The 14,386-nt window shown below is 42.2% G+C and overlaps 1 protein-coding gene across 1 annotated transcript in view; it reads right to left on the reverse strand.

Annotated features, from left to right (window-relative positions):
• The window catches only part of anxa11a (annexin A11a), a 28,616-nt gene extending 15,035 nt beyond the window's left edge, over nucleotides 1-13,581 (reverse strand). Inside the window, 5 exon segments of the mRNA XM_024429259.2 lie at nucleotides 1,632-1,719; nucleotides 1,998-2,213; nucleotides 2,773-2,861; nucleotides 3,393-3,613; nucleotides 13,432-13,581. Of these exon segments, the coding sequence (XP_024285027.2) occupies nucleotides 1,632-1,719; nucleotides 1,998-2,213; nucleotides 2,773-2,861; nucleotides 3,393-3,603 (604 nt within the window). The 5' untranslated portion in view covers nucleotides 3,604-3,613; nucleotides 13,432-13,581.
• Between the last annotated feature and the right edge of the window lie 805 nt (nucleotides 13,582-14,386).

Consider the following 14,386-nt stretch of genomic DNA (forward strand, 5'->3'; position numbering starts at 1 on the left):
GCTCGTTTGGAGGTTAGATAGCACAGTGTCCAATGACGGGCCGAAAGTATATAGAATGGTGTCGTCTGCGTAGAGGTGGATCAGGGAATCGCCCGCAGCAAGAGCAACATCATTGATATATACAGAGAAAAGAGTCGGCCCGAGAATTGAACCCTGTGGCACCCCCATAGAGACTGCCAGAGGACCGGACAGCATGCCCTCCGATTTGACACACTGAACTCTGTCTGCAAAGTAATTGGTGAACCAGGCAAGGCAGTCATCCGAAAAACCGAGGCTACTGAGTCTGCCGATAAGAATATGGTGATTGACAGAGTCGAAAGCCTTGGCAAGGTCAATGAAGACGGCTGCACAGTACTGTCTTTTATCGATGGCGGTTATGATATCGTTTAGTACCTTGAGTGTGGCTGAGGTGCACCCGTGACCGGCTCGGAAACCAGATTGCACAGCGGAGAAGGTACGGTGGGATTCGAGATGGTCAGTGACCTGTTTGTTGACTTGGCTTTCGAAGACCTTAGATAGGCAGGGCAGGATGGATATAGGTCTGTAACAGTTTGGGTCCAGGGTGTCTCCCCCTTTGAAGAGGGGGATGACTGCGGCAGCTTTCAATCCTTGGGGATCTCAGACGATATGAAAGAGAGGTTGAACAGGCTGGTAATAGGGGTTGCGACAATGGCGGCGGATAGTTTCAGAAATAGGGGGTCCAGATTGTCAAGCCCAGCTGATTTGTACGGGTCCAGGTTTTGCAGCTCTTTCAGAACATCTGCTATCTGGATTTGGGTAAAGGAGAACCTGGAGAGGCTTGGGCGAGGAGCTGCCGGGGGCGGAGCTGTTGGCCGAGGTTGGAGTAGCCAGGTGGAAGGTATGGCCAGCCGTTGAGAAATGTTTATTGAAGTTTTCGATAATCATGGATTTATCGGTGGTGACCGTGTTACCTAGCCTCAGTTCAGTGGGCAGCTGGGAGGAGGTGCTCTTGTTCTCCATGGACTTCACAGTGTCCCAGAACTTTTTTGGAGTTGGAGCTACAGGATGCAAACTTCTGCCTGAAGAAGCTGGCCTTAGCTTTCCTGACTGACTGCGTGTATTGGTTCCGGACTTCCCTGAACAGTTGCATATCCCGGGGACTATTCGATGCTATTGCAGTCCGCCACAGGATGTTTTTGTGCTGGTCGAGGGCAGTCAGGTCTGGGGTGAACCAAGGACTGTATCTGTTCTTAGTTCTGCATTTTTTGAACGGAGCATGCTTATCTAAAATGGTGAGGAAGTTACTTTGTATGCATACGTGATACTTCTACAAGGCTATAGGCATCGAAGGCATAAAGAATGACCAGGCATCCTCAACTGACGGGATGAGGTCAATGTCCTTCCAGGATACCCGGGCCAGGTCGATTAGAAAGGCCTGCTTACAGAAGTGTTTTAGGGAGCGTTTGACAGTGATGAGGGGTGGTCGTTTGACTGCGGCTCCGTAGCGGATACAGGCAATGATAAATATTGCTGGCCACTAACTAACTCAATCACTGGACCAATGTATAAAAGGTTAGGGGTTGTTTCTGATCAGGGTCTAACTCACTCACGAGACTCCAGTTTAAGGGGCTAGGGGTTGTTTCTGGACAGGGTCTATTTAACCAACTCACCAAAGCCCTTCATGGCTTTCCTCAGAACCTCCACATCTCTCAGTGGGTCTGCTCCCGGATAAACCTTGATGCTTCCCCTGAATCCTCTCTGAAAGAAAAGGGAATTCATCCATAATGAAACCTGATTGCTTTACACTGTCAGTGTTATTTGCCAGTAAAACTCCTGGCAAAATCTCTTATAATTGACATCTCAAGAAGAGTAAGAAAACGATAGAAGCCCAATCAATATTAGTGCAGAACATTTAGGTATTCAAGTTTAAACCCTTGGATATAGTATGGACCCTTAACCAGATGTATGCCTGTCCTAAAATGGTATTTTGAAGGACAATTGTCAAAATAGGGTTAAATCCTCCCAGTGTGTCTTACATTGATGGCAGGAGAGACTGGAATGGCTCCACCTCCAGGCATGGACGGGTTGGGCGACGGGGCTTGAGGGTACACTGGCATGGGCTGATTAGGCGCTGGTCCTCCTCCGTAACCCGGCATGGAGGGGTTGGGTGAGGGTGCCCGTGGGTAGCCAGGCATGGGCTGGCCTGGATAGGCCATGCCTGGGCCTTGAGGCTGGGGCATCTGTCCTCCTGGCTGGGGGTACATACCATAGGGCTGTTGGTTAGGGGGCTGGGGGGCAGGGTGGGGGTATCCACCAGAGGTGAACATGGCTGCGGAGATCGGGTTGGCATGTGATTGGAGCAGAAGTGGGCATCCAATAAAATGTGCAGGAAGCTGATTGGTTTCAATTAATCTGCAAGCAAAGCTGTTTTGTAAATAATCAATTATGTATTATAGATGTTGATTAAACATTTGCTTTTGTTTTTTTAATAAAGAGAAAATAAAAGACAATATAAAAAATAAAGTATACAAAACATGGAGTTTTGAAGGATTACAACAGTGAAAGAGAAGGTTGCAGCAAATTATTATGTTTTTGAAGCACTATCTAAGCTAATAAACATGAGCTACATTATTTTAGTCACGCGAGAGAGACTATTAGGAAGGTTAACAAGAAAGCTGCAACATAGATAGATATGAGAAAAAGATGACCTGGGTAAGAAGTCAATAATTGGGTTGTGATTTCCATTATTGGACATGCAATTCATGGGGGGGTGGGGGGTGCGGTTGTACTGTATTTTCATGCCAGACTTACCATGGCTGGGAGATTGCCTGCGTTGAATCCAGGGTTGGACAGATTATCAAGACCAAAGGCGGGGAAACCAGCACCACCTCCCCAACTATCTGTAACAGATGACATAGATGGGCATGCCACTAAACTGTTTATGGCAAATCACTATGTACTATTACTACTGTTTTACAAAAGTTTGGACTGTTTTGCTTTGATGTTGTGGTTGTATATGATTGTCGTCAACCAGTCAAGTAATTGATTAATCAATCAATCAATCCTTCAATCAGGGGTTACCAGAAACCAGAGGATAATTGTTCTATTTTAAATAGAAAGTGCTTAAACTTCATACTAGAGACGTTTTAACAAATATCTGTTATTGCTGCTAGGGCAGAGAGGTAAAGAAATGGGTCCGTATTAAATTGGCTTTGGAATGAAACACCAGGACTAGCAATAAACACACTTGCCAATTCTAGTCAGCAGAGTGATACTCAGGGCACACAGAATGGGAGTACTATGTCAGTCACAAGTTGGTCTGTGAGTGTTGTCTCTCAGCACAGCGAAGGTTGTTTAGAGAATAAAACATATAAAACATGCTGCATGTGCATATATTAGGCATATAATGATCTGATGTCCTGAGGCCTTACCTGCTGGGGGTATGGCTGGGTACCCTCCAGCTCCAGGCTGTGGTGGATAGCCACCAGCCTGAGGGGGGTAACCACCAGCCTGTGGGGGGTAACCACCTGCCTGGGGTGGATAGCCTCCTGCCTGGGGTGGATAGCCTCCTGCCTGGGGTGGGTAGGCGCCCGGCTGAGGGGGATAGCCTCCAGCTTGGGGTGGGTATCCTGGATAACTCATGGTTTATGGTCTGAAATAAGGAAAAATATCTAAATGTAAGGCCTATTTTTTATGTGTAAATGCATTCTGTTTGGAGTTTTTCTGTTCCGGGTTAGGTTATGATGACAGGAAAATGCAGTGGGCCACTCCCCTCTCCATGAAGTTTAGCTGGGGACAAGAAACATGGCTATATTCCTCAGGATGACCTATTAAGCAGGAATGAATTGTGATTTCCTTGGCTGATGGTTTAATTTTTTTTTTACATGATCAATTTATGGGTAACCGTGTATACATGGAACAACTACATACATGAAATTTAGTATTTTCCTGAAGTTTACAAAAAATAAACACAGAAATAATATTTTTGGGACACATACAGTGCCTTCAGAAACTATCAATACCCCTTAACTTATTCCACAATTTGTTGTGTAACAGCCAGAATTCAAAATAGATATTTTTCTCACCCACCTATACCCTATAATGACAAAGTGAAAACACTTTTGACATTTCTGCACATTTATTGAAAATGAAATACAGAAATCTCTCATTTACATAAGTATTCACACCCCTGAGTCAATAAATGTTAGAATCACCTTTGGCAGCAATTACAGCTGCGAGTCTAAGATATTTTCACACCTGGATTGTACAATATTTGCATATAATGTTCAAGCCTATTTAAGTCAAAACTGTAACTAGGTCACTCAGGAACATTCAATGATGTCTTGGTAAGCAACTCCAGTGAATATTTGGCCTTGTGATTTAGGTTATTGTCCTGCTGAAAGGTGAATTCCTCTCCCAGTATCTGTTGGAAAGCAGACAAAAATGTTTTTCTGAAGGATTTTGCCTGTGCTTAGTTCTATTCCGTTTATTTTTATTCTAAAAAAACTCCCTAGTCCTTGCCGATGACAAGCATATCCCCAATAACATGATGCAGCCACCACCATGCTTGAAAATAAGAAGAGTGTTACTCAGTGATGCGTTGTGTTGGATTTGCCACAAACAATGCTTTGTATTCAGGACTTAAAGTAAATTTCTTTGCCACGTTCTTTGCAGTTTTACTTTAGTTCCTTATTACAGGATACGTGTTTTGGTACATTTTTATTCTATACAGGCTTCCTTCTTTTCACTCTGTCATTTAGGTTAGTATTGTTGAGTAATTACAATGTTGTTAATTTGTCCTCAGTTTTCTCCTATCACAGCCATTGAACTCTACAACTGTTTTAAAGTCACAATTGGCCTCTTGGTGAAATCCCTGAGCGGTTTCCTTCGTCTCCAGCAACTAAGTTAGGATGGACACCTGTATCTTTGTATTGACTGGGTGTATTGATACACCATCCAAAGTGTAATTATTAACTTCATGCTCACAGGGATATGCTTTTTTTGTTTTTACCCATCTACCAATAGGTGCCTTTCTTTGAGAGGCATTGAAAACACTCCCTCATCTTTGTGGTTAAATCTGTGTTTGAAATTCACTGCTCGACTGAAGGACCTTACAGATAATTGTAAGGGGGGTCTGGGGATTTCCCCCTGAATATTTTAGATACATTTTTCCTACAATTCCACACTGTTTAACAGTGGGAATCCATATTCATGAAGATAAGATTTTTTTAAAGGTTTTGCCACAATAAATTACACTATATATACACAGGGTATGTGGACACCCATTCAAATGAGTGGATTCGGCTATTTCAGTCACACCCGTTGCTGACAAGTGTTTAAAATCGAGCACACAGCCATGCAATCTCCATAGACAAACATTGGCAATAAAATGGCCTTACTGAGCTCCTAGTAGTGTGCGGCTCTCAAAGTGGTAGGCTTTTTATACTTTTTCTGAGCAAGTGTTCTACTTTTCCAAGTGTTCTAGCCAGCACCTCGCCTAAACTGGTGTACATTTCTTTCGTCTCCAGGCCACATAAGCTCACAGAACGGGACAGTCGAGTGCTGAAGCATCTGTCCTCAGTTGCAACACTCAATACAGAGTTCCAAACAGACTCTGGAAACAACATCAGCACAAGAACTGTTCATCGGGAGCTTCATAAAATGGGTTGCCATGGCCGAGCACAAGCCTAAAATCACCATGCACAATGTCAAGGGTCAGCTGGAGGGGTGTAAAGCTCGCTGCAATTGGACTCTGGAGCAGTGGAAACACGTTCTCTGGAGTGATGAATCATGCTTTACCATCTGGCAGTCCGACAGACGAATCTGGGTTTGGCGGATGCCAGTAGAACTTCTTCTTTTTGGCAAAGAAGAAATACTCAATAACAGACATGTAAACAAACTTGTGCTCAAAATTTGAGAGACATTTCTGAGATCTTTTATTTCAGCTCATGAAACATGGGACCAACACTTTACATGTTGCCTTTTGATTTTTGTTCAGTGTATATTGCCAAGTTATCATTAGCCTACTCATTGTGTAACTATTATTACGTGTTTTACTTTCTATAATTTCTCTATTTCTTTCGTCCCTGCATTGTTGGGAATGGCCGAAAGAAAATGGCCGAAAGAAAATGTCCTATGGTGTTGGACCAACACCATAGGACATGAAACAATTATACAAATTTAACAACAGCACAACAAAATATATAAAACAAATATACAAATTTAACAGCACAACAAAATATATAATTTTATTTTGCAGTTGCCTTTTCAATTTAAACACCAGTGGTGCATCTACTGATTTCTAACTGCACTGAACTAAATCAGTGGTGCACTGGAGCAAAGCAAACTTTGATTGGGCAAAACCATTAATCTTGAGTGGGGAGTGGGTGCAAAATACTATCTGTTAATTGTTATATCATATATAAAATGCACATATCTATTTTAATACAGACTAGCTCAAAACATTGCTAATAATTGAAAATGACAAATTACCCAATGAATCATGATTATTTTCTGGTTAAAAATGTGGAATGCCAGAACATACGTTTGCACCCCTTTTTTGAAAGTGGGGTGTTTGCTGCATTGCTCAGACACCTACAGTGGCAAGAAAAAGTATGTGAACCCTTTGGAATTATCTGGATTTCTGCATAAATTGGTCATAAAATTAGATATGTTCTTCATCTAAGTCTGACAAACACAGTCTGCTTAAACTAACACACAAATTGAATACATAATTTAAACATTCACAGTGTAGGTTGGAAAAAGTATGAACCCCAAGGCTAATGACTTCTCCAAAAGATAATTGGAGTCAGGAGTCAGCTAACCTGGAGTACAATCATTGAGACGAGATTGGAGATTTTGGTTAGAACTGCTCTGCCCTATAAAAAACCCTCATAAAATGTGAGTTTGCTATTCACAAGAAGCATTGCCTGATGTGAACCATGCCTCAAACAAAATATATCTCAGAAGACCTAAGATTAAGAATTGTTGACTTGCATAAAGCTAGAAAGGGTTACAAAAGTATCTCTAAAAGCCTTGATGATCGTCAGTCCACGGTAAGACAAATGGTCTATAAATGGAGAAAGTTCAGCACTGTTGCTACTCTCCCTAGGAGTGGCCGTCCTGCAAAGACTGCAAGAGCACAGCACAGAATGCTCAATGAGGTTAATGTAACGACTTTCATTAGAAGAAGGTGAAGACCAAGGTGCAGCGTGGTACATGTTCATATTATTTATTCTGACTGAGAACTGAATACAAAAAGCATAGCCGAAACAGTTCTGACAGGTGCAACAAACACGAAACAGAAAATAACCACCCACAACTAACAGTTGGAAAACAGGCTACCTAAGTATGGTTCTCAATCAGAGACAACGAAAGACAGCTGTCCCTGATTGAGAACCATACCCGGCCAAAACATAGAAATATAAAACCTAGACATACAAACATAGAATGCCCACCCACATCACACCCTGACCAAACAAAAAATAGAAACATACAAAGCAATCTACGGTCAGGTCGTGACAGTACCCCCCCCAAAGGTGCGGACTCCGGCCGCAAAACCTGAAACTATAGGGGAGGGTCTGGGTGGGCATTACTCCGCGGTGGCGGGTCTGGTGAGGGATGTGGTCCCCGCTCCACTTCTGGCCTGGCCCACTTTAGTAATGCCTCTGGAGCGGGAACCCTCACCGCCGACCCCGGACTTGAGGACGCCTCTGGACTGACGGGCGCCTCTGGACTGACGGGCGGCTCTGGCAGCTCCGGACTGACGGGCGGCTCTGGTAGCTCCTGACTGGAGGGAGAGCCCGGAGGGAGGAGACGGAGAGACAGCCTGGTGCGTGGGGCTGCCACAAGGCCCACCAGGCTGGGGAGACCTACAGGAGGCCTGGTGCGTGGAGGAGGCACCAGATGGACCGGGCTGTGGGGGAGCACTGGAGCGCAGCCTTGGCACCACTCCTCCAGGCTGGATGACCACTTTAGCCCGGCCCCTCCAGAGTGCAGGCACAGGTCGAACCGGGCTGTGGGGGAGCACTGGAGATCTGGTGCATACCACTCGCACCTCTCCCTTAGGCTCAATGCCCACATTCGCCAGCACGGGTGGAACGCAGGGATAGGGCGACCTGCACACTCCCAACGCCCCGGAGACACAGTACGCAGGGCCGGCGCAGGATACCCTGGACCGAAACGGCGCACCGGAGGCGAAACGCGCTGAGCTGGCACAATCCGACCTGGCTGGATGCCCACTCTCGCATGGCACTTGCGGAGGGCTGGCATATAGCCCTCTGGGCTATGAGTGCGCACTGACGACACCGTGCGCTTCATCGCATAACACGGTGTCTGACCAGTGCTGGAACATGCGAACATCTCTGTTGACGAGTCTATGATATGTAAAACACGAAAGAAGCCACTGCTGTCCAAAAAAAACATTGCTGCACTTCTGAAGTTCGCAAAATAACATCTAGATGTTCCACAGCGCTACTGGCAAAATATTCTGTGGACAGATGAAACTAAAGTTGAGTTGTTTGGAAGGAACACACAACACAATGTGTGGAGAAAAAAAGGCACAGCACACCAACATCAAAGTCTCATCCCAACTGTAAAGTATGGTGAAAGGGGCATCATGGTTTGGGGCTGCTTTGCTGCCTCAGGGCCTGGACAGCTTGCTATCATCAACAGAAAAATAAATTCCCAAGTTTATCAAGACATTTTGCAGGAGAATGTTATCGTATGTGTCCACCAATTGAAGATCAACAGAAGTTGGGTGATGCAACAGGACAATGACCCAAAACACAGAAGTTGGGTGATGCAACAGGACAATGACCCAAAACACAGAAGTAAATGAACAACAGAATGGCTTCAACAGAAGAAAATACGCCTTCTGGAGTGGCCCAATCAGAGTCATGACCTCAACCCGATTGAGATGCTGTGGCATGACCTCAAGATAGTGGTTCACAACAGACATCACAAGAATTTTGCTGAACTGAAACAGTTTTGTGGATGGTCCAAAATTCCTCCTGACTGTTGTGCAGGTCTGATCTGCAACTACAAAAAAACGTTTGCTTGAGGTTATTGCTGCCAAAGTAGGGTCAATCAGTTATTAAAACCAAGGGTTCACATACTTGTTCTACTCTGCAATGTGATTGTTTACACGGTGTGTTCAATCAAGACATGAAAACATATGAATGTTTGTGTGTTATTAGTTTAAGCAGATCGTGTTTGTCTATTGTTAGATGAAGATCAGATCAAATTGTATGACCAGGTATGTCCAGGTAATTCTAAAGGGTTCACATACTTTTTATTGCCACTGTATGGTTCCATGGAAGTATTCCTTCTCATCATTTGCATTTTAGTGGCACTAAAAAGAATGACAGACTGTTTTTTGTATTTGAATAGGAACACAGTTCTAGGTCAAGGGCCTGCCCCGGAGGATGTAAAGTCAGTCAACTGACATTTACTCCTGAGGTGCTGACCTATGGCACCCTCGACAACCACTGTGATTATTATTATTTGACCCTGCTGGTCCTCTATGAACATCTTGGCCATGTTCTGTTATAATCTCCACCCGGCACAGCCAGAAGAGGACTGGCTACCCCTCATAGCCTGGTTCCTCCCTAGGTTCTGGCCTTTCTATGGAGTTTTTCCTAGCCATCGTGCTTCTACACCTGCATTGCTTGCTGTTTGGGGTTTTAGGCTGGGTTTCTGTACAGCACTTTGAGATATCAGCTGATGTACGAAGAGCTTTATAAATACGTTTGATTTGATTTAAAGTTATAGAATGTTCAGATACTCATATCTGTTCTACATCATACATTTGCCTGTCAGATAGAATAGGGAATCATGTCAGCTCTATTCATTCTATTTCATGTCACTGACTAGACCCAAGGTGTGCCAACATAAAAAGCACATTCAGTACAAAGTTCAGCAGGGGTGTCAAACTAATTTTATAGTATAACATTTATGGATTTAAGGACTACATAACTGTTATTACACCGTCACCCATTTAATCTACTTCTTAGAAAAAAAGTGCTATCTATAACAAAAAGGGTACTTTGGCTGTTCCCATAGGAGAACCTTTAAATTAACCCCTTTTGGGTTCCATGTAGAACCGTTTCCACAGAGGGTTCTACATGAAACACAAAAGAGTTCAACTTGGACCCAAAAAGGGTTCTACCAGGAACAAAAATGGTTCTCCTATGTGGACAATCACAGAACCATTTTTTTCTAGGAGTGTACCGTACGGACACAAGTCTAAGACAACAGCCTAAAATGAAACTAAGCGAGAAAGCCAAAGTCCAAAAACCAGAGGCTAAAGCAATCAACCATGCTTCTCATTTATCTAACCTATCTACAACTAATACTAATTTCAACACAAATGTATTTCTCTTTCCCTTATCAGTGGCCTGAGGCCTATAGATTTCAAGTAAACAAGCAACAGTGTAATACAGGAGTGAAATTGTGACACAAAGAGATCAACATAAGAAACCAAAGCATTTGACCAGAACACAAGTTCAGCATACTCACCAAAGCCCATAGGCTATTAACATCCTGTATAATAATCAAACCACAAATCAATGGCAAATACAGCCTAAATTAAGAAACAGGCTACCACCTGGAACACAATCGCTCTGATACATTAGAATGAAATGTGGCACCTTTCTATTGATCAAATGTAAGTAACGTTACACATGTATAAAGATCTGTGTATAAATATAAGTAGCCATATGGGATCCATATGTGTAAGGCCCTGTAAAGCACACAAATGTTTGCTGGGCGAATGGGAGTAGGTCTTGTGCTTAAGTGTGTGGGCATATTCCTCATGTTCAATAGAGAGGTTGGCCGATTAATCGGCATGGCCGATTAATTAGGGCCAATTTCAAGTTTTCATAACAATCGGAAATCTGCCTTTTTGGATGCCGATTACATTGCAATCACCGAGGAGACTGCGTGGCAGGTTGACCATCTGTTATGCAGGTGCAGCATCAAAAGGACCATGTGACTACAAGGAGCCAAGGTAAGTTTCTAGCTAGCATTAAACTTATCTTATAAAAAAACTAGCAATATAAACATAATCACTAGTTAACTACACATGGTTGATGATATTACTAGGTTAACTAGCTTGTTCTGCGTTGCATATAATCAAAGCGTTGCCTGTTATTTTATCATCGAATCACAGCCTACTTCAAGTTGATGATTTAACAAAAGCGCATTCGCAAAAAAAGCACAATCGTTGCAATAAAGTACCTAACCATAAACATCAATACCTTTCTTAAAATCAATTCACAAGGATATTTTTTTTAAACCCGCATATGTAGTTAAAATAAAATAATGTTAGCAGGCAATATTAACTAGGGAAATTGTGTCACTTCTCTTGCGTTCAGTGCAAGCAGAGTCAGGGTATATGCAGGAGTTTGGGCTGCCTGGCTCGTTGCTAACTGTTGAAAGGCCATTCATTCCTAACAAAGACCGTAATTAATTTGCCATAATTTTACATAATTATGACATAACATTGAAGGTTGTGCAATGTAACAGTAATATTTAGACTTAGGGTTTCCACACGTTCTATAAAATATGGAACGGTTCTGTATTTCACTGAAAGAATAAACGTTTTTGTTTTCGAAATGATAGTTTCCGGATTTGACCATATTAAAGAACAAAGGCTTGTATTTCTGTGTGTTTATTTGAATTAAGTTTATGATTTGATATTTGATAGAGCAGTCTGACTGAGCGGTGGTAGGCAGCAGGTTCGTAAGCATTCATTCAATGTCACGTTCGTTTGTAGAATTAACGGACCAAAGCGCAGCGTACGTAGAGTTCCACATCTTTATTCAGATGAAACTCACAAAAACAGTAAACAGCAAACGAAATGTGCAGCAAATGCAGTGCTCACAGGCAACTAAGCAAAAACAAGATCCCACAACAAACAGGTGGGAAAAGGCTGCCTAAATGTGATCCCCAATCAGAGACAACGATAGCTTCTGATTGGGAACCATACCCAGCCAACCTAGAAATAAAGAAACTAGAATGCCCACCCTAGTCACACCCCGACCTAACCGAAATAGAGAATAAAGGATCTCTAAGGTCAGGGCGTGACATTCAAAAAGCAGCTCTTAGCAATGCTGGGATGCACAGCGCTGTTTATGACTTCAAGCCTATCAACTCCCAAGATTAGGCTGGCAATACTAAAGTACCTATAAGAACATCCAATAGTCAAAGGTATATGAAATACAAATGGTATAGAGATAAATAGTCCTATAATTCCTAAAATAACTACAACCTAAAACTTCTTAACTAGGAATATTGAAGACTCATGTTAAAAGGAACCACCAGCTTTCATGTTCTGAGAAAGGAACTTAAATGTTAACTCTTTTACATGGCACATATTGCACTTTTACTTTCTTCTCCAACACTGTGTTTTTGCATTATTTAAACCAAATTGAACATGTTTCATTATTTATTTAAGACTAAATTGATTTAATTTATGTATTATATTATGTTAAAATAAAAGTTTTCATTGCTCATTCAGTATTGTTGTAATTGTCCTTTATTACCAATATATATATATATATATATATATATATAAATTGGCAGAATAATCTCTATTGACTTTTTTAGGTCCTCCAATAAATCGGTTTCGGTATCTGCGTTGAAAAATCATAATCGGTCGACCTCTAGTTCAATACAGTACAAATGATGGGTTGACAGTTGAGGCCTTGAACTGGTACAAAAATATATAGTTTGAAAATAACCGATGAGACATTACTGTGCAGCCGTATTCATCGACCTGGCTAAAAGCACCCCGCTAACTAGCTAGCCATTCACACCGGTTACATTCACCCCCCCTTTTGACCCCCCCCCTCTCCGCATCAACCAGTGATCCGGTTCAACAGCATCAATGTACCATCAATGTACCATTATAGCTCCCGTTATTCTCCGGTAACGATGCTTCAAGGTTAACTGTTGTCTGCGTGTGCAGAGGGACCCTGGTTGGAGCCCAGGTTGGGGTGAGGAGAGGGACGAAAGCAAAATATCGAAACCATGCAAAAATTACACCACTAAACTTTTGGTCGACTTTTTAGGCGGAAGGTAGCCAGGGAAACTTTACATTTTACACTTTAAATTGTACTTTTGCTACATTGTCAAGCTTCCGCATCGGGAAGCTAATCGGAAGAAAAGCAAATTTACCGAAGCCGCCTGTCGTTGTCAGGCAAATTACTCAAACATAAATTTCAAGTAGTTCTATAACTAACCATAGGCCTAGCCTACTTGATCATGTTCTCATTGGAATTAGACATTTTGTTATATTGTGTATAGCCTTCGCGCAAGAAGGCTCGCTAGTAGAGAAATGAATGTATCCAAGCAATGTGTCAAAAACCCGAAAAATGTATTATGCACTATCGCTACTGGAAACGATTGATATATTATAGCTAGTTCAGCTTCGATTTACGCAAAAAATGCATTTAGTTTGTCACTTACTTTTGGTTTGCTAGACGTCTCTCCCTGCCCGCGCTGGTCTATTTTTCAAGCTCAGCCTCTGTATGTATATAACGAAGGTGGGTGGGACTCCTCATACTTTCCAACTCAGTCTCTCACTAATTACTTCACAGTGGTGCACTATTGAATGTGCAAACGTACGACAGTGACGTGTTAGGTGAATCATCGAGATAGGGAAAAAATGACAAATGATGACAGATTTGCTCAGTCACATGCATATGTTGCAATGAGAGGCCACCAGAGAAGAGACACCGCCTCAGCATGATGGTTGACAGACATGTCGAGTAGTTTAGATCTCGCGTGTTTGTCTTCAGTTTTTGCTAGATATTTGACTACGATAGCTTCTTGTCAGGGTCTGAAATTAATCTCTTTAATTTCTCCCAGACACTTTTTAAAAAATCTGCCAGTTATGAAATCTATGTTAAACGCTTTATAATTGTAAATTCTGAGTCAGTGGTAGGCTATTTGACATTACAAATATGGTATATACTGTGTAACCTTAATCCATGATTATTCTTAAAGTATAATAATATTAATAGGTTATTTTATCTGCCATGGTGGCAAGTGACCTGAAATGTTTGCCTGCCACATCCAACATTTACCCTGTATTTGGCAAGTGTTAATTTCATTCCCTGTTCTAGCTAATAGATATAATATTTATTTAGAAAATATTAAACCTAGTCTATGTATCCCACTGGGTTTAGAGTGCTTATTTGCAGTAGAGAACAGTCTGATAAACGCTTTAAGGCACAGGGAGTTTAAAATGTTTCTAAAAGTATCTCAAATGAGTGTATTTGCTTTTCCAGATCCTTAACAAATAATCTCATTAACTAATCATCTATATTTATATTCATTTTCAACTAATCACCTGCAGGTGAGTCTGGTGTGGTGGAGGTTTCTGAGGAGCCAGGTCCTATTTCAAAGACCTTCCATGATG

Source organism: Oncorhynchus tshawytscha, linkage group LG01 (assembly GCF_018296145.1).
Source record: "Oncorhynchus tshawytscha isolate Ot180627B linkage group LG01, Otsh_v2.0, whole genome shotgun sequence".
Lineage (NCBI taxonomy): Eukaryota > Metazoa > Chordata > Actinopteri > Salmoniformes > Salmonidae > Oncorhynchus > Oncorhynchus tshawytscha.